We start from the raw sequence: 19774 nt of genomic DNA on the forward strand, positions 1-19774 counted from the left end.
AAGGACCAAGGCTCCACAGCCTCTGACATCGTGTTTGGGACCTGGTTCGGCGTAACTGCTTATAACAGGCATCCAATCTCCGGTTTTTAGCCACAACTAAAGCTAAAGCCTTACAGACAAAAGCCAGGGTTTGATAACCTTTTACATTACACCCGCGCCTGCAATTTCTGCTACTGTTCTTAAAGCAGAAGCGGCTTTCTATAATGCTCAAAAATTACTGTAACACACTACAAGGTAAGCCCTCTTTTTCTGCTCAAGAATTAAAAAAATGTAGATGATTATTTATTTGGATTCAATGTATTTTTTCGTCTGTTTGTTTTTCTCCAGCTGTGTTTCTTCCCCTAGACTGGGCACCTGTGCTTGTCAGGCCTTGATGGTCTGAACTGGAGGGAGGAGGAGGAGGGAGGGAAACGAGGGTAAAAAAAAAAAAAAGGGAGGTAGGGATTGGTGGACAAACTGTGGTTGCTTTCCAGAAAACCTGCAGCAGCACTTGTGCTGCCTTTTCCTGCATGTAAAGGCATTGTGATTTTCTCAGTGGAGAGATTTTTTTTGTCTAAAGTTCATGAGTAATAATAATAGATGTAGCTGCCCAACCACAATTCTAGCCCTTACTTCTCCCAGTTAACGAATCCTAAAGAAGGAAAGTGCTTGGATGGACGGATGGATTGGATGGACAGGTGGATAAATGGTAGGTGCTGCACGTGCTGCAGACACCTTCAAATCTCCTCAATAAAAATACTGCAGTAAGCCTAAAGATGTCAGAAGTTTACTTTTTCCCATCACTGGACACAGACAGCCAAACAGAGATACAGTCCTCCCCGCCCCCCTTAAATACCTCTTAATATTCAAAAACAGTTGCAGTCCGCGGCTTATATCATCAAGCGATCATAGTGAGAGAGAGTTGCATGCAGAGCCAGTGTGTCTACTGGTTAAAAGGGCAAGAAATGCCCTAAATCCCACCGACAGATAGATGTCATGTTTGGACAGTGAAGGAATGAAGAGCAAAATTAAATGAAAGACATCTGAGGAATGGGACAGACTTGAAAAAACTAAAAAGTTGTTAAAAATAATGAGTAAAGACAGAGAATATCACTAAGTAAGGGTAAAAAGCATGAGGTCTAAAATATTACAGTACAGGAACAGTGGGCTTGTCCTTTTTGTCTCTCTCTCTCGCACTCTGTTCCCACCTCCTAAGGAGTCTTTGTCCACAGTTAACCAACAGCGGGTCACTAGGTTGGCCATCTCAACTGATAGCTGATACGTGGGTTGGCCAGTCAACCATAACGAAAAGCACAAATTGCTAGCAAAACAATCACTGGCCAGCATTAATGGTCTAAAACTGACCAATAACCACCAGCAAAGGCTGACCCACCTCCAGCGGAGAACTGGATATAAATTGCTTAAAAAATATAAATAAAAAAAACTAACAACCAGCTATCTTGGATGTCACTCGGCCATTTCAACCAAAAAAGAGGGAGAGGTTTTTCCAAACCCGACTTCTGGCACCATAGTAGTATTTGAAGTTTAAGTAGTAGTCTTGTTGGCATTTGATGGCGATGATGGAGGCTGGAGGAGACTAGGTGTCGAGGCAGGTGCGCCTCCTGCTGGCCAGGAGGTCTCTGTAAACAGAGGAGTTGAGGAAACGGGGGAAGGAGTCCCGGTGCATCAGGGTGTAGATCTGGAGTTGGGCCTCCTCGTACATCAGGTTGCTCGGCTCCGCCAGGCTCTGGTTTATTCCTTCTCTGACCCGTGAGTCCAGACTCACCTCGGGTAAGGAGAACAAAATTAAGTAGAAGTGATGATCTGTGGTTTGTTGGGACAGGAAATGTGCTAAGGACTTCAACTTCTGCATTGAATCATGCACCACCCCAGAAAGGTAACCATAATGTTGCGACAGACTGCAACCACTACAATCAGTCTGGTTGGTAGAAATAACATAAACAACATACAGAGTCGTGTTAAATTATAGTATTTACATCAAACAAAAATGAAGTAGAGATACAAACACAACAACCAGCATGCTGCTAGCAGGTTTTTAAATGACAACGATTAAAGTTGTCACTCAAGATTAAGAAAATGCATAGACCCCTGATAAATAAAGTGACTAGGTTCTCTGACTTTACTGTATAAAGACCAATCAGGCTTCTGAGTGTAGTCATACCACAAAGGGCCTTTCTGAGGCATTACAAACCTACAAATAACCTGATTAAGCAGAACATCAAATCCAATGATAGATACGGACGTTACCAGAATGGATTCAGTACATTTTAATACCACAACTCTAAAAAATGTGATGGTACTTGTTTTGTTTTTTGGTACCATCAGTACCGTAGCCATGATATGGATTAGTTACTCATCTGCAATAGTCTCGTTTTTTTTCCTTCTCCCCCCCCCACACAGCACTGCTGCAGACAGGGTAGTACACAGTCCCGCCCCTCACTAGCAGCTGAACAGATGAACAGCAGCACAACAAATGTGACAAGGCATCTTAAAGACTAACACCCCAGTCTTTATGAAGAATTTTGTGTTGTCATCAGCGTAACTGGTAACATTAGTTGTCTGTTAAGCTATGAAGCAGACAGGAAATGAAGCAGACAAAAGTCTGCAACTAGAAGCTGTGGCACCCTACCTTACCAACTCTGATCAGCAAGGAAATATGGTGCCAAGTCACCAGAAGCCACAGGAAATAAACAGATGAATACATTTGCACGAACCAGTAATGATCTAATTATTATTATTATTATTATTATCATCATTTTTTTAAATAAAAAAAATGCTTAATTTTGTGATTTTTTTTCCTAAGTGGCATCAGAAATAGTATCTTTCAGGGTGCTGGTGCCCAGTTTAAAATTTTAGTAATGTGAAAACCCCAGCTAATAGATTAATTAAATGACACTGAGGAATGGCTAGAGGAACACCGATGTGCAGAATGTGCCAGCACAAGCCTATTCCACAGAGGCTTCACTCCTAAAGCACAGTAACCAACGGATCCTCTACCAGAGTTACTGTTCCAGACACCACAGTATACCTGCAGAGCTCCCATATCCATGTGTAAAGACCATTTTTTGTTTTTCTTTTGCAAATGAGGAATCAATCCAACTTTAAACTATAGTTGTAAATCACATTAGCACATGTCTGCATAGTAAATCAGAAATAAGAAACCACTGCCATGAACTGTGTTTACAGTTTTAGTTCAGTGACTTCTCATGGCCACATTTTTAAATTAGTGATGAACCCTACACGAAGTCTAGCTATGGCTGATGGGAAATAAAGTAGTAGCTAAATGGAAAATTTATCTTGGGAATAGTAAAGTGGTCACACTTATTCCTGATAGCGACATGCATTCCTTGGAAATTGCCCTAACACAACTAGTGGAACGAGAAAAAAAGGAAAGCATCGGCAGTTTCATTAGGATTAATTACTGGAGACTACCAAAGCAATCCATACATGAGTTTCATAAATCAGGACTAAAGATGACCCTGAGGAAACAGGTTTGCCATTTAGTGCAAGGTCTTGATTTAAAGTGTTTCGGTTGCGTTCCTGTGGTGGCTCACCTCTTTGGGTGATAATATGGACACATAATCTTCATATATGATCCTGGCCTTCTCATCAACCGCTGTGGGATCCGTCTCCTTTTTCAGCTCTTCACAGGCCAACCAGAAAAGCAGGTTGTCCTCGCTGTACTCAGAACGCAGGAACTGCCTGAAAACCTCCCGGCCCTCCAGCGAGCGCAGCATCATCTCAAAGCTCCGTGCCCACGACAACACCTCCTCTAGGCTAGGGCGTCTACAGTAAAAAAAAAAAAAAAGAGAAAAAAGACACTTGTGTTAGATTGATAGAGACACACAAATGGGAGAATAGATAGCTGAACTCACTGTTCTTCAGTAGCTTCAATACTGTCCATCTTGGTGCAGGTCTGCCGTTCACTCCTCTCCATTCTGTCTTCATTCCTGGATCAAAGGAAGAAAGTATTATACTTGCCAAAATAAAAGCCTCAATATATGTCTATTAAAATGGGCATGTGTCTTTAATATTTATGTATACACTTAGGGTCGTAACATTAAATTGACTGTGATAAACATGTCAGTGTTTTCTCTACCCCTGGATGGATTGGAGAAGGGAAAATCAATAATTCATGAATAATTTGTCATTTACATAATTTATGTGCCCTTTAATGGAGCAGAGGAGACACGTGAAGCTAATGCAACATTACCTAAGTTGACTGCAAGTTATTAGATTACTGTTACTGTAATAAAAGCTTCCCAATAGGAACTAATCATCTGCTGCTGATAGCCAGGAAGCTAGTCCTACAATAGCAAAAAAATGATAACATTGTTTATTCAGGTCAAACTTGTCTAATATTATAATTAAAAGTGTTCATAGGGATCATTATGCTTAAAAAATGATTTCACTTTCACCAGCATGCTACAGAACAACAACAAAACTAAACTGAAACTGCAGGAAGGAAAGGCTCAGGTCGTGAGCCTTTCTCCTCCTTTTTTGGCTTTTCCCAGATCATCTGCCTCCATCTTCCTCTGTCCCACCAGCACCTCCTTCACTACATCCATGAATCTTTTCTGTAGTGCTCCTCCAACCAAGAAACTCCATCTTCAAAATCCTTTGTCCAGTCTATCCACCTAACCAAAGCACTGCTTCACTTCTTCCGCATTCTCTTCTTTACATCCAACAAACTTGATTTCTCCTCTCATAAAGGATCTTAAGAGCTAGCCAACAACATAAGTGTAGGAGACGCTGGAGTCAAATTTACTCGGTCAGCTACATAGAGCCAGATTTATTTGTAATCCTCTGTCTATTGTTCCATGGGTACACCAGCTGTCAAATAAACCAAAGCGCAGTGCTAAACCTGGGAATTGCTTCATAATGCACAGCATCAGGAGGCAAATAAATGGCAGCTAGAGGCTTATATCAATTATATCTAAACTGACAGCATGCTCCAGTAACTGTCAGCAAGCACAGCCGCTTTGGGTTAATAAACACTTGATATATTTTCGTGTCCCAGCATCTCACGCTGTCTAAACCGTCCTCTCAGTACAGCCCCAACCTTCACTCTCTACACATATCGTTTAAAATAGCAAAGAGCTACAAACAGTGCTGTATGAAAAGTGTATCTGCATGAGTCTGAAACTATTAAAAAGGAAACGGTTATGTGGGCTGTGTTTACTGTATGCCTTACTGTTCAGCGGTTGGGTAGACTTTCCTGCAGGCCTACATTTAAGTAAATTTGCACTGTGCAGTAGCACTGTGCAGAGGAGTGTAGATAAGAGAGATATGTGGTATAAATTTAGGAGCAGGACTTAGTAATAGCAGATAAAAAATTAAATAAATAAAAAAAAAGATTACCCCACCGGTCAGGACTCATGGACAAAAAGGCAGTAACACATTTAAAGATATCTCGTGTGTCAACTGAAATTTCTGCTTTCCACTACGATTACTGCAAGCTGCAGTTTTATACCATGAAGTCTCAAATGCATAACAGTGGCTTGGCAGACATTTTCTACTTCCTGCTTCTCACTAAGACACCACCTTGATAAAACCTGATAAAATGAAAGCAGCTCTGCTCTCTCAGCTGTTAATTTGTACTCTGTTAAAACAATAAAGCATCAGTTAAGGGCTTTATGCAAACACTCACGGTAGCCTCTGTGTCTATCGTAGCTCAGTCACACTTGCTGAGTCCACAATGCAACACACACTGAGCTGTCTATTTTTGTCCACACCATGGAGGATCTTTCCTTCCTCTTGCAGTCTCTTGTCAAAGTCCCCATTGTGCAGAAGTAATGGGCTAAGCTAGCCTCAGCCCCCTGGCGCCCTCACAATACTGCTAAATATACAGGCTGTTCCTCACAGCTGTTTTGCATGTGATGTGTGGTTGGAAATAGAAGGCACCCCTACCAGAATAGGGCCTTGTGTGAGGGTGGATGAGGAGGGGTTAAAGGGTAAGAGGTTGGGAGAAAATAAAAAGAAGATTAATACTTTCATACACCCCGATCCTCTAAAACGGCACAAGAGATTTCACAAACTCACACACGCCTCTACTTCTCGACTTGGCACGACTGCAAAAAAAGTGACACAGAGAGCAATATGTGCTTTACAAGCAGCTCGTATACTACTCTCAGCAGTGTCACACAGGCTGGACTAACGATCCCCGCCGGCCTCGACACTAAAATAAATAAACATATAGGGTTCTGAGGACAAATTTCCAGGCTCATTCTGGAGATCTGATATGAGCGTCTGACTGAAAAACACACAGTAGAGTCACAGTCCACAGGCTGCCACCACTTCAGATGAAGTGGTGTGAAAAAAGCAGCACATTCACCATTCACTGCCTGAAAACAATGTTTCATTCACTCCCCTCTCGCAGCAAGACTGGAGCCACAGCAAAGCAGCTATAGGAGCTGCGTACCAGCACCTGGCTTTGGTGCCTTGCTCGTGGGCAACATGGTACAGGAGGTTTTATTCTCTAAGGTGAAATCTGTATGTGACAGGATGCTGACTATTTTCTTTTTGGTTGTGTTGGATTCTGGTCCTTCAATCTGGGACAAATGCACATCATCACTGTTTTTTAAACTTAATGTTTAAAATAAATAAATAATAATGAAAATAAAAAAAATCACCAACCTTTACCAAAGTTGACCTTTTTTTAATTTTACAATCACACAACACTAAAAATTGACATTTTGGGAGAGAGATTTTTAGCCTTTTTTTTTTTTTTGTCAAGCCACTGACTAATACTTCCAGCTCTAATATTAATTATAGCTGAGCCACAATTGACCTGAACTTTTGAAACTGATACTCGGCTGAACTCAGCGACTCCCTGGAAACTCTGCTGGTTCCCCGAAATATCAAAACATATTTTTAACCTGTCTGTTTGTGCTCAGATTTTGGTGTAAGACATAGACAATTTAGAAATGGTGACAGATGACAGGTCCGAGCTTTAAAAAAATGCTCTCTAGCATTTATGTAAAGTCAAAATAATAGTTCTACTCTACTCTTCTACTCTCAACAAGAAAACAAACACGCAAATCCCCAAATCTTGAGGTGTTTCTTCAGAGTTCATCGTGCACTTTGACGTAGCAGTCACAGCTTTCCTTCATTCCCCTGAAGCTAAAACAGTGAAAACTGTGTCAGTGTCCTGGCTATCCTTGTGCGTAACATCTGCACTGCTTTGTTAAAAATAACCAAATGATTTTCGTTTATGACTCATCTCCTTTTAACGGCGAGACAGAATGTCAACCAAAAACCAAACACATTTCATAAAAGCTCTGAACCGATTTGCATATCATTGAATATATGATCCTCTACAACCCACCATCGTGGGCAAGACCAAGGAGCTGTCAACGGACCTCAGGGACAAGATTACAGACCAGAACACGGCTGGAATGATCTACAAGACTATCAGAAAGAAACTTGGCGAGAAGGGGTCAACTGCTTGTGTTATTATTATTATTAAATTTCCCACTCGTGGGATTAATAAAGGTATCTTATCCTTCATGTAAGATCTTGCCTTAAGGGTATGGATGATCATGAGGAAGTAGATCAGCCCAAAACTACATGGGAGTAGCTTGTTAATGATCTGAAGGCAGTAAGCAACACCACTGATAACACACTATGCCGTAATGGACTGAAATCTCGCAGTGCCTGTAAGGTCTCCCTGCTCGAGAAGGCACATATACAGGCCCATCTTAAGGTGGCCAGTGAATGACATGATTCAGAACAGGCTTGGGGGAAAGTGTTGTAGTCATATAAAACCAAAATTGAGCTTTTTGGCATCAACTTGTTTGGAGGAACAAAAATTCTGAGTAAACAACATCATCTCTACAGTCGAGCACGGAGGCGGAAACATTTGGATTAGGGGCTGTTTGTGTGCCAAGGGTACAGAATGACCTCATCGCATTGAGGGGCCAATAGACAGGTGCACGTCCAGGATGCAAATCTCCCATTCCATCAAATCACTAAGAACCTCTTTTTGATTAAGATCTAGTGACTGTGGAGGCCATTTGAGAAAAGTGAACTTATTGCCGTGTTCAAGAAACCGACAATAAGGATTTGAGGTTTGTAGAACGGTGTGTTATCCTGCTGGAAACAGCCATGATGGGTTCACTGTGTTCAGTTGGTAACAAGAGGAACAAAATACATTAAGATGTCCCCACCATAGAACCACCAGCAGCAGCCTCCCTGTGAATCCCTGATACAAGATCGGATGGTTGCATGCCTTCATTTATGCCAAATTCTGACCTTGCCATCTGAACGTTACAGCAGAAATCAAGACGGAGCATTTTTCTTCCAATTTTGTAGTCTCGATTTCTTTTTCTCAGTGGTAGCCTGATCTTCTGCTGCTGCAGCTCATTTGCTTCAATGTTTAACATGTTGTGCGTTAAGAGATGCTCTTCTGCATATTTTGGTTATAAAAAGTGGCTATTGGATTTAGTTTTTTACCGCCTATCAGCTCAATGTGGTCTGCCCATTATTCTCTAACCTCTAGTATTTTCACCCAGAGAAATGAGTTCTGTGGGATCAGTAAATCAGCAGTTTATGAAATACTCAGACCAGCCTGTCTGTCAGCAACCATGACTGTTCAAAGCCCCTTAAATCACCTTTCTTCCCCATTCTGATGCTCTGTTTGAACTTCAGCAGGTCATCCAGACCATGTCTAAATGCACTGTGCTTTTGAAAGGTGATTAGCTGATTAAAATCATCATTTTTTTAGGAAAAAAGATTCATGGACAGCATTGCTCTGCAGTCTCCCAGCACAGGGAGGACTCTGTTCACTGAGTGACAGAGTAGCAAGCTGCCACAGTCAGTCTGCAGCCGTACACGGCATAAGAGAAAAAAAAACTAAAAAGCAATCTGCTTCCAGTAATCCTCGTATATCTATATGCAGCACCACTGTTATCTTTAAGTTGTGCATATGGTGATTTTGCATGACAATGTTGTGTAGTGAATCAGAAACGGCCTGTTGCAGCTGATTACAACTCTGGAGCTCAAAATAACTCAGCAAAGCCAAAGATAGTTTAGGGGTGGCTGCCTGGTGATGAATTAAGTGGACAGCCTGTCTGCAACTAAAGACACTGAAATGCATAAAATTCCAAAAGCTTGGTTTGCATGCTCGTCTAAACCTGCTAATCTTTATTCCCGAGGGCTTAGGTAACCAATGATGGACAATTTACACCATGTCAGCACTGGTGAGACACAATAATGAGACATTAAAAAAATAAATAAAATAAAATAACTAAAAAGAAAGAAAATTCAAGGAATAAATGTACATTTATTTTCTGTTTTTGCTGGTCAGTCCCCGGTTTTGTGTTGCCATTAAAAATCATAATTCATTCAGCTGAGGTAAAACTCAGTATCAGTGCAACATCACAGATTGGGCAACGGGATTAAGGGCAGGACAACTGTTTATTATTTCAGGTACCAGGGCTGCATTTTAATCTCTTAAGGCTCACACTATTAAAAATGTCTACACTGTTCAAAATAACAGCACAACACAAAAATGAAGAAACCATTAAGAAAAATAAATAATTTGTCAACTAGCTGCCTAATCACACAATGCTAAAATGCTGTTTGCATTATTGTATGATCAATTCAGACACTGGTTTTGTTCAGTGGTTCCTTTGGGCCTCTTTTGCAAAGGATAAAATCAGATCCTGCTAATCTAAAGCAAAACAGACTGCAATTATTTATTCTGCTTGTCTGTGCTGCCAACTTATTGCTATGCAACTTTAACTGGCAATAACGGATTTTTTGGCCTCCTCAGGGCTGCAGAGGAACAACAATGACATAACCACCAGACAGCATGACATTGTCAGCACAAAGGTGTTTATTCTAATCATTTATTTAGAGCTACTTAGTGAATAACGTTCTTTGTTTCAGTTCTATGTTGGTCTCCACCTGCCATTTTAGCTGATAAACGCTACCAGCTAGTACCTAACTTGCTTTTTGGTGTTAGTCAGGAAGTATAGGTGCTCAATCACTGCAAGTGACTCATTTTGCTTTGTTTTCACAGTTCAATTTAATAAACTGCTAAAAAAAACAACCAACAAACAGCTGTGTGAGTAGTTATGGTTAGCATGAGATTATGACTTATTTTCCAAAAACATGTTGTGTGAGCGACCTTTACTGGGTGTTTCTGAAGTGAAACCTCAACATCCTTGACCTTTGATCGCAAAAATGTAACCAGTTCATCCTCAGGTCTTTGGCCTAGTTTTGGTTGTGGCTGCACAGCCCTGGTTTTATTATACACAATGACATAGGTTCAAAGTTAGCTGTTGTGGCTAAAGATATCCTGCAACATTACAGCCACAATGAACCGCGTGCACCGATGAGCCAATGGGAGTCCAGCGTGAGTTGCCATGCCAATTGTTTCAACAGTGGGGGAAAAAACAAAACCAAATAATGGAAGTAAAATGTGCAAAACAAACATGTTTACAAACTCTACCCTCTGGCGGTCATCACGGGCGAGCAGTAGAAACAAACAGCCGTGTGGGCTGTTTCTGCGGGCATCGTCTTTGCACCGTTTACATGCATCAAACTTGATGGCTGACTCAAGTTTACCAGGCCCATGTCACGCACTGTGGTTTGCAATTAACTGATAAGGTTGCTAAAAAGCACATGGTGCGCAGGAAACTTTTGTGCAAAAACTTGAAAAATATTCTCTCAAGGCACCCCTGAGATACTGCACTCACGTGAAGGATGGACAAACAAACAGAATACAACACTGGTGCTGCTTAAAAACTAATAAAGTATAGCATAATATTAGCACGGACTAGTTTTGTTAGTACAGCTTTGCATTTTCTTACCAGAGACACTTGCAGCAGCCACACCAGCAGAGGCAGCAGGTGTTGGGTCGGGGCTGTCCAGGGGCCTGGGGTGGGGCCTCAATATGAGCCGCCTGCCTTTTTCTCATCTCCACTCCACTCACACTCCGGGGCTTCACCGTAAAGAGGACGAGAACGTGCAGTTAAACATCTTATACCTTCAGATGTTACAGTAGATGAGGAAACAAAACAGAAACTGTGCGACAGGTGAATTTATGTGCAGGGGAGAGAGGAAGAGCTCTCAGGCAGGACAGTACAGGAACTTCCCTTCTTCATACGTTGCGAGAGTTTCTGGCACTGAGCCAAGTCTTTCACTCACCTTTGACAGAAACTACAAATTAATTTTAACCAACACAGAAAACCAGGATCTGCGTGTCACAAACACAGACAAGCAGGCACAAATTCATGAGAATTCATACCAACTCACTCAGGTTTTGTACATCCGTTATGTGCAATGATGCATGACGTCAACCTAAAACGTTATTACGATCTTTTGCTTTGAAATGACAATAATGTACGATACCGTTACAGGTTTCTTTCCTGCTAATTCCTTCATGTTTGATTCCTCGCACATGCTGGACCAAAAACTTCTTGATCCACGACAGCTACAGTTTGACAGGCTCCAGCCTAAAACACTCACACTGGTGCTCAAGTATCCTGGGAGCACCAACGCCATTTAAAGACGTTATCGTATCAGGAACATAAATGTCCAGATGATTCGATGATGCCATTTGCTGTGCAACAAACCAACGATATCCTAGAACAACAACACGTGTAGTGTTTGCCTGCACTCTCCTTGTTGCTTCAAACTGATTTTCACTCACTATTAAAGATTCTGAAGACTAAAAACCAAAACCCCCTCTGTCGGGTCTTGGATATTCAGACAAAGGTCATTCAAAGTGTAAAGCAAAGCTACGCCCATTGTATTATTAGCATAGTCTAACATAAATAACATTTGGTGTTATTGTATCTCACTGGGGAAAACATCTTGCAGTAATGAAATTGCTGATCAATCATTGCCTCAATCGATGTGATGAATCAGGAGTCAATGAAAAAAATCTTAGAGGGATTCTGTGTTTGTTTTATCAAACTGTCTAACACCAGAAGGAAACTGAGAAACCAAGTCCAATATTGCTCTAAAGGTGCACAGGGAGAAATCAGTTGTCATAATTTTGTAAAACATCCGTCAGCCACTTCAAAAATCACTATAATTGGATATTCAGTAAGCACAGCGCAGTGTTCACTGATTGAATTGGAAACATTTGCAAAGGTTTTGTGGGCTATTTCTTTGCCGCTGCAGCTACAGCTACAGCTACTTTAAGCGATGCCTAAAAATAGCCATGAGAAACAAAAATGTGCAGCTAGCAATTTTGTAGTCACACTCTGTTCTCCTTTAATTAAAGCCATCTTGGAGAGTGCTTTCCTCTCAGTAACAGCGGAATAAAAATATGGTGGCTACCTCTCTGTGACTGAATGAAAAAGAAATAAAATAAATAAATCGGTGATTGCCCAGAGATTGCACTGAATTCTTCTGCTGTGGAAGACTGACTGCAAGTAGTTGCAGTGACCAGTGCAATACTGTCAACTTCACCTCATGCACAGGTCTCCAAAGTCCAACTTGGACTGACTGCAATCATTCTTAGAAAGATTGGCAGAAGTTTCTGTTTCAAATCTGTGAGGTTTTGAATTAAAATTTCTGTGGATGCAGAATTGGAGAAATAAAATCACTTTTACCGGTAGCAGCGACGAAAATTTATCTGGTGTGTCTCATCAGTTTTGCATAGGCAAACGAAAGCATGCGAATACTGGAAAAACGTTAGCAGTTATTCTTACAGTCATGATTTCTTTACTAATGTGCCACAACATGGGGAAAAAATTAATGAATAAATAAAAAAGTACAAATACATGGGGATTGCCATGAGTCTACAAAATTACACTATAGACTAGTCAGTGGGCTCCTCCATGTCTCTTCTGAACATATCTGATTTGCCAGTAAGATATTCCAGAGGAAAATTGCAGCTCTTTAATAGGAATTATGCAAATTTTGGGGTTAGAGGTGTTTATTTTTAGACAGTGTTTTAAGGACTCTTTTTTGAGAAGGCCATTCTCAAATTCCATTATCTAGAAAAGTACCTAAACTTATTCCTTCAAAATTCTTTGGGTAAATATCTTGTACTACGGCTCTATACACACAGACTTTCAGGGGTGTAGCTCATGTTAACACAGAATGATGAATCTGGAGGTGTGTAGAAACCAGTTTTGCAGATAGAGGACTGACATTTTGTTCGCATCTTCTCATATTCATTGCACATAACTTTCTTTAAAACAGTCTAAAATGAGGAGAATGGTTTCACAGATAAAACCTGGATATGGTGGGGAAAAAAATTCATCCTACCCTAGTGTGATACCCCAGGTATGACTGACGCCATGTACGAAATCCAAATCAACTTGTTTAGAAACAAGAAGTTTCCCTTATTATATCTAAAACTTCACCTACTCTTATGACCCTTATGCTATTTATATGTTTACTTGGTGAGCTTGTTATACTGGGAAAACCCTTACCTCACAGTGCCATAAGCTTTAACTGTAACGTAAAGCTCAGCTGCAAACATATACAACTAGAAATGCTAGAAAGATCAGCCACGAGGATGTCAAAACTTTAGCTTTAAAGTTTTATGCATTTACTTAGCTGGGAGGGTCTAATCAAATGCAGTATGAGAATTAAAAGTATACTGACTGAAAAAGCACTCCTACCTGTAATGTCATGGTTCAAATTAAAATCTTTCATAAAAAAATGTGAAAATTCAAATAAAAAAAAAAAAAAGAAGAAAAAAATAACTAATTTTCTTCTTTTTTGTTCCCTCTACTCTACAGACGGATAATTTGCTTCAATGAAGAAACATGGAAGGTACGGCTAAAAAGACAAGCCCGATATGCAAATGCTGTCGTCCATCCAGCGGAGCAGCCATCGGTTATTTAGCAACTGGGCGGCTACCGTGGAAAAACAGGCTGTTAGACGTAAACCACAGAGAGGGTATGGCTTTGTTCCAAAGCCAAAGAAGGAGGATGCACTGACATGTCATGCAAATGGGGTGGAAATACTAACACAATAACATCAGAGGGCAAAGAAAAAAAAAACAGATGAAAAAGATAGCTACAAGATCCGTCATACATGCAGTACATTTTTGCAAATACTAAAATAATACCAAAATAGAGGACGCCATATTAACCAAAACAATCATCATCCAAAAGTCCAACTTGACGTTGAAGCTTCCACTCTGCTTCACCATCAGGCAGTTTTTCACGAGAGCGATGCAAATGAAACTAGCGTCCTATTTCACAAATTAGTGCCACATGTAAAACGCCAGAAACATTTGCACCTTGTGCAGACTTTGACCTCGCATCTGCGCAAGCAGCGTTTGCTTTGATGAGGCACTAAGTGCAAAAAGTAAAAGAACAGAATAATGACGTCACTGTGGCACGTAAGTCGCAGCCTGCCTCCATTCTCACTTTGTTGTGGTAGGGAAAATGGTTAATAGCGTTTTCTTTACAAAAAGACAAAAACAAATAAACCGTTTGTTGAGAAACTGTGTGAGAAAAAGCATCTTACCATTAGTTATCTGAACACAAATCATTTCTAACTCTGAGTTAACAACACCTCGTTTTCAAAGATAAAGAACGTCCTTTCAAGGTGACAGATCATTTTCCATTCACGGCTAATAACCGACTGATATCAAGCACTATATACAAATAACCAGTGGGCTGCTTTGTTTCACTTCCATGAAGAAAAGACTTTTACTAAGCAACATTTAAATTCATGTCCATTCTGAGAATTACAAATGAAAATCAAAACTTCAACTTTAAAATCGAGAAGTAAAAGCCAGTCACCCTTTGCTGCCGACTCATTATCTTACACGATCTGGCAGATGTTGCTTGGTCCGTCAACCTCCAGGACCACAACTGCAAACTTTGGTTATGAACATGAACATATGACTTTTCATTTTGACCCCTTAACCAAAGCATTTGACTTTATATTTCACACAAATTTGGATCCTCACTGTGACAGTAAACTTGAAAATACAAGTTCAGTGTCTGTAAAATAAATAAATAAAAAACAATCTAAATATATTAATTAAATTACTGGGAAAGCGTGAAACTTACCATGAATTAGTGAGTTCCTAAACACAGGTCAGACAGAGCAGTCATGGCATGAGGTAATAGGTTGCTGGATGCTAGCAGGCTGGTTGACGAAGTGACTGACTGGGGGACTGTCTGAGCGTCTTTCTGACTTGCAGGAGATTTGGGGCAAGGCGAGGAGGTTCTTTTCACCACAGGGCAGAGAGGTTACTGGTATCACCATCCCTGACCAACTGGCACAGAAAGGGACACGAGAGCTGAGATGAAATGCGACCACTTCCTCCCCTCGTTTCCTTACTTCACTCGCTACTTCTGCTTCTCTCACCAACACCTCCTAAGCTTCCTCAGAACTCTGTGAAAGGGTCATTTATGGACTTGAGGGTGTAGGGAGCATTCAAAGTGCAGCATCTGTAAAACACAGAACGTGAACAAAAAGAAAACACCATGAAACACAGAAGTTGACTTTAAGTGAAAATGATCAGTCAGGAGAAATATATCCTGCAACGACAAGAAGACAGAAGCAGATACGAGCAAATGCGACACAGAGCAGAACCTCATTTTCATCCATCTAGATTAGGTCTAGATGCCCAGTTTTGGAGTTATAAGTGGTAAAGATATCTACTCTTACTTGTCTACGTGTGCTCAATTGGCAAAGATTGCAGCAGAGAAACTAAGCAGCAATGCACTTTTCTAGAAACTACGATCTGGTTATTCATGTTTCTTGTTGTAGAACTCTTTTCTTTCTACTATCTACACGCACCGGCCAAAATAGATATGAAACTGCCTAACATTTGAGCTCAGCTCAGCTGAGTTTATATCCTGTCACATCCTGTGTCGTTGCCAGGTGTAGTTCAAAAGAAAAACAGTTGCTGCATAAACCTGTGAACACCGGGACTTTTTCAGTCACCGAGCTTTGATTTCTAAAAAAAGATATTGTGTTTTTATTTTTTCAATGTAGTGCCCATTGAAGAACCATGAGGAAGGTGCCAATTATTTACATTAAATTCAAGACAAAGGTAGGCATTTCTTCAGCCAAAACCTCCCAAACTGAGCAGCTCACACCAAAGTAGTCTAGATAGATACGCAGCACTACAGCCATAGGACAATGTAAAAATTTGCATTTAATTTGGGAATGGACTGTATTTTAATATACAATCAATACATGAGAGGGGTTAACGATGACAAAGATCTACTGGTTAATGAGGAAGTCGACTATGTGAAAAAGCTAGCATATTCATCTGTATTGAAAACAGACATCAGCTGAAGCTGTACTTTTCCTCTGACGCCTTTGTGCAACAGCTTCCTCTTCTCAGCCACCAACACAGACGCTGATACCATAATACTTTACTTGTGATAAGCTAAAGGATGCGGTTAGAATAAGACCAGTTCAACCAGGAAATGCAGTAAATGGCAAATGATGCTGCGAATGCTTATCTTAAACATTTATGGTGCAAAGCATTAAGCTCACTGGCACTGCAACCCAACACTCAATCAATGTCAAAAGCCATATGCTGGATTTTGGCCCTGAGAGAGGCTGCTGTGTCTCCTAGGTAGCCCTCATGCTCCATGTTCTTCATGCAGGAATTAGTGCTCCAACACCGTGCTTACTCATAACAGCAGCTTAGAGGTGTTCGCATGGTGACCTTAACACTATTGCAAATTATCAGCAGTCTGCAACTTAGAGTGTAAAATTAGCATATACAAAAAAAAAGAAGATAAAGATAATATCTAATATTGAAAAGACTTACCAAACAAACTAAACATCTTCAGTTACAGTGGGTTAGCAGCCTTATCAGCTCTGATCTACAGTCCCTCACCCACCCTTGCCTATACATGGCTCATTTCCTCCACAGTGATGTCTAGCAAGATAAAGAGCAGCACAAAGAAGAAGAAAAAAAAAAAAAAATCGAGGTTCACATGTCACTACCATCCCTCCCATATGACACAACATGCTGTCTCAATACTGCTCTACTGTAAAAGCAACGTGAGGGGAGCATCAACATCCGTTCATGCCAGTTTAAACTGGTTTGAAAACAATAGTTTCCCTTGTATATTAAGAATCTATGACAAATTATTTTGCACAGCAGCTTGTTAAGATCAGGCTTTTTCATTGTACTTGTGAGTTTGCTTATTCCTGTTGCGAAGATGATCACCAACTTTAGTGATGTGCTTCCTGAATGAAATGAAGAAAATGACTATGGGAAATGTTTACGACAAAGCTCGGCCCGGTTTGGAATTTGGAGACTGATGCCCCTGATAATCCACGTGAGTGAAAAAAATTCCAATATGGCTAAATCATCCCGGGATAAAACTGCACAGGAATGACTTTCGAAACACAACAAAGAGCCCAATCTGTGCGCTTTGTTACTGATGACGTATCGAGCCTTTTTCCGGATCCAAGCCTCTACTGCATAGAGAGCGCTGTCAGTGTTGAAATGCTGCAGTAACACCTCCCTTGATGTTTTTGAATTGGAATGAGCTGTAAAAAGTTGTTTGGTTATTATCCTTATTCTTCTGTACAGCTTTCTGTCTTTTTAAATAGCACTATTCATATACAAGACACCTTTAAGCTACGTTTTGTACAGTACCGATATATTCAGACATTGCTGAGATTTTGGTAGGGAATAATTTAGAACAATCCCACAAAATACTCATTACTAACCTTGTTTTGTGGATGATGTCACCTTATACCTTAAATTAATTTGTGTCTGCTGACTGGGCACCTACAGGTTTGATATGTCAACGAGAGCCCTACAAAGTCATAAAACCTCCCAAATACTTTGCCAGCGCTGCTCTTTTTATATCAGCATAGTTGGTCTGAAGCCAGCCTTGGGGCGGGAGGCTAACAACTAGCCTAATTTCACCAACCCTTTGAAACTTCACCAGCACTTTGTTTTTCATCTCTTCATCTAGAATTCATGTAAACTGCTTCTGAATTTTAAATTCACTCAATCTCGCAAACATTTTTAATTGTTTAAAACTGATTGGGACATCTAGAAGGAGAAATACATTGATTGCTTTATTAGTGTTTAAAGAAAAGAAAAAAAACCAACAACAACAACAACAACTGGTGCCTAAATGCTAATTCGCTATTGGGAACTAAAGAAGCTTTTGGTTGCAGAAATTAATAAGTATTCTACACTTAGCAAGAGGATTGACTTGGCTATCAAACTCCCTAAACAACCTTCAAATTAAACATTCACAAAACTCAATGGAGCCCCTGAAAAAAAAAAATCTGCTTTCAACCCTGTCAGACAACATCACAAACAAAAAGAGCTGCTCTGCTATATGTGCTGCAGACAGTCTAAAAATGACATTAGAGCTGCTCTTTTGGACACTATATGCTAACCTTATTTGTAAATTAATCTTCAAATGCTTTAAAAAAAATGTATGGCTTGTTAACTGTGAATATTCTGTTGCTCTGTCGTGCTTTTAACCAGTGTAAACTGAATAACAGTCCCTGATCAATTAAGGGAGACAAGAAATGAGCCCTGACTAAATTATTAACACACAGAGACATTTATTATATATATATATATATATATATATATATAAAAGAAAGGACATCACTGAATGCTTTTAGGGATAAATTCAAATGTCGATACTGGTGCCACCGAGTTTCACTGCTTTCAAGAATAAAAGTTGCCATCCTAGAAGCAAATAACATCAGATGCTGATAGGTCAGCTTGCATTCTGTTAGACCTCTTTGAATGAAGAGTACAGGCCTAATTAGATTAATCAGGAAGTCTCTCAGGATGCAGTTGCAACATAACCTGGGCTCCTCTGACTCAACACACCCATGGGAAACTGCAGTGATGGTGCTGCTACAGCTGTGCACTGCATGATCTCTTAACAGTGTATTACATTAGATAAATAACACACACAAAATGCACTCCCGAGTGAGAAAGTTAACAGGACAGTCGCAGAACGGAATCTTTTGAATCTCCCTGAAGGCCTGTGCATATCTTCAGATATGAAGAAGGCAATCTCATCAGACCTTGCTCTCACCCTCTGTACACTAGCTCTGCTGGCTAGCTGCTCGGCTGGTTTGTTTTGCATGGTTGTCTCCTGCAGCTGCAAGAACCATCTGAGCAGAGTCGCTGCAGGTCCGACCAGCCGGCCGGCAGAGGGGATCCCCTCGCAGCTGACACCACCGACGGCTAACGCAGTCAGAGAGGGGGCTGCACAGCGCTGTCAGCCGCACAGACATTTTACAGAAATCAAACACCACCCACTTTCTTCTCGCTAGCTTTAGCAGTCAGCCTGAGATCGGCTATCTCTCGCAGGGAGAGGAGGCGGTGGCAGCTGAGCAGCAGCTAGCGCCGTGCTAACGTCAGCTAGCCAACCCGTGTGGACCCTTAGCGCAGAATAATCACCACCTTACCCCTTTGCGGTGGGCTGTCAGTGTCCTAGGATGATAGGTGTGAAAAAGCGACGTCCCGATGCTTATTTAAAGACATCGTAAATTGGAATCCCGCGGTGTAAAGTCCATCGCCGCTGTTTTTCTGCCATCCGCCCCACTTCAGCACCGAACGCCGCCGAGCCCCTGGATGCACTGCGCAGGCGCGCTGCCACCGCCGCTCTGTGCCCGCAGTTGGTGAGAAGATGCACTGCCGAGGCTGCATACAGTCCGGTCACAGAGGATCATTATCACAGCTGTGCTGCTGCACAACTGAAGACGCCCAGTTTGCTTTAAAAACAATGCTGTATTGGCTTTGGTCAGTATCCTAAACACAAGCGAGCACACTTTCGGAAAGCCAGTCAGCCGGTAATAAAGTTAGAAGGCCACCATTCATACAAGA

The 19774-nt window shown here is 41.0% G+C and overlaps 1 protein-coding gene across 2 annotated transcripts; it reads right to left on the minus strand.

Annotated features, from left to right (window-relative positions):
* Window positions 1-424: 424 nt before the first annotated feature.
* Window positions 425-19571, minus strand: rgs17 (regulator of G protein signaling 17). 2 transcript variants are annotated; one of them, XM_005727360.1, is made up of 6 exons: window positions 19357-19571; window positions 14997-15380; window positions 10818-10948; window positions 3876-3950; window positions 3555-3786; window positions 425-1765 (listed from the first exon to the last, which is right to left on the minus strand). In XM_005727360.1, exons 2-6 carry the CDS (start codon window positions 14997-14999, stop codon window positions 1577-1579), a joined length of 630 nt encoding a protein of 209 aa, XP_005727417.1. In that variant the 5' UTR covers window positions 15000-15380; window positions 19357-19571; the 3' UTR covers window positions 425-1576. The 2 variants fall into 2 exon arrangements, with proteins under 2 accessions (XP_005727417.1, XP_005727418.1); XM_005727361.1 differs by lacking the exon at window positions 19357-19571 and adding an exon at window positions 16721-16761.
* Between the last annotated feature and the right edge of the window lie 203 nt (window positions 19572-19774).

This window comes from Pundamilia nyererei, unplaced genomic scaffold (assembly GCF_000239375.1).
Source record: "Pundamilia nyererei isolate P.nyererei 1_Seehausen unplaced genomic scaffold, PunNye1.0 scaffold00024, whole genome shotgun sequence".
In the NCBI taxonomy this organism is placed as follows: domain Eukaryota; kingdom Metazoa; phylum Chordata; class Actinopteri; order Cichliformes; family Cichlidae; genus Pundamilia; species Pundamilia nyererei.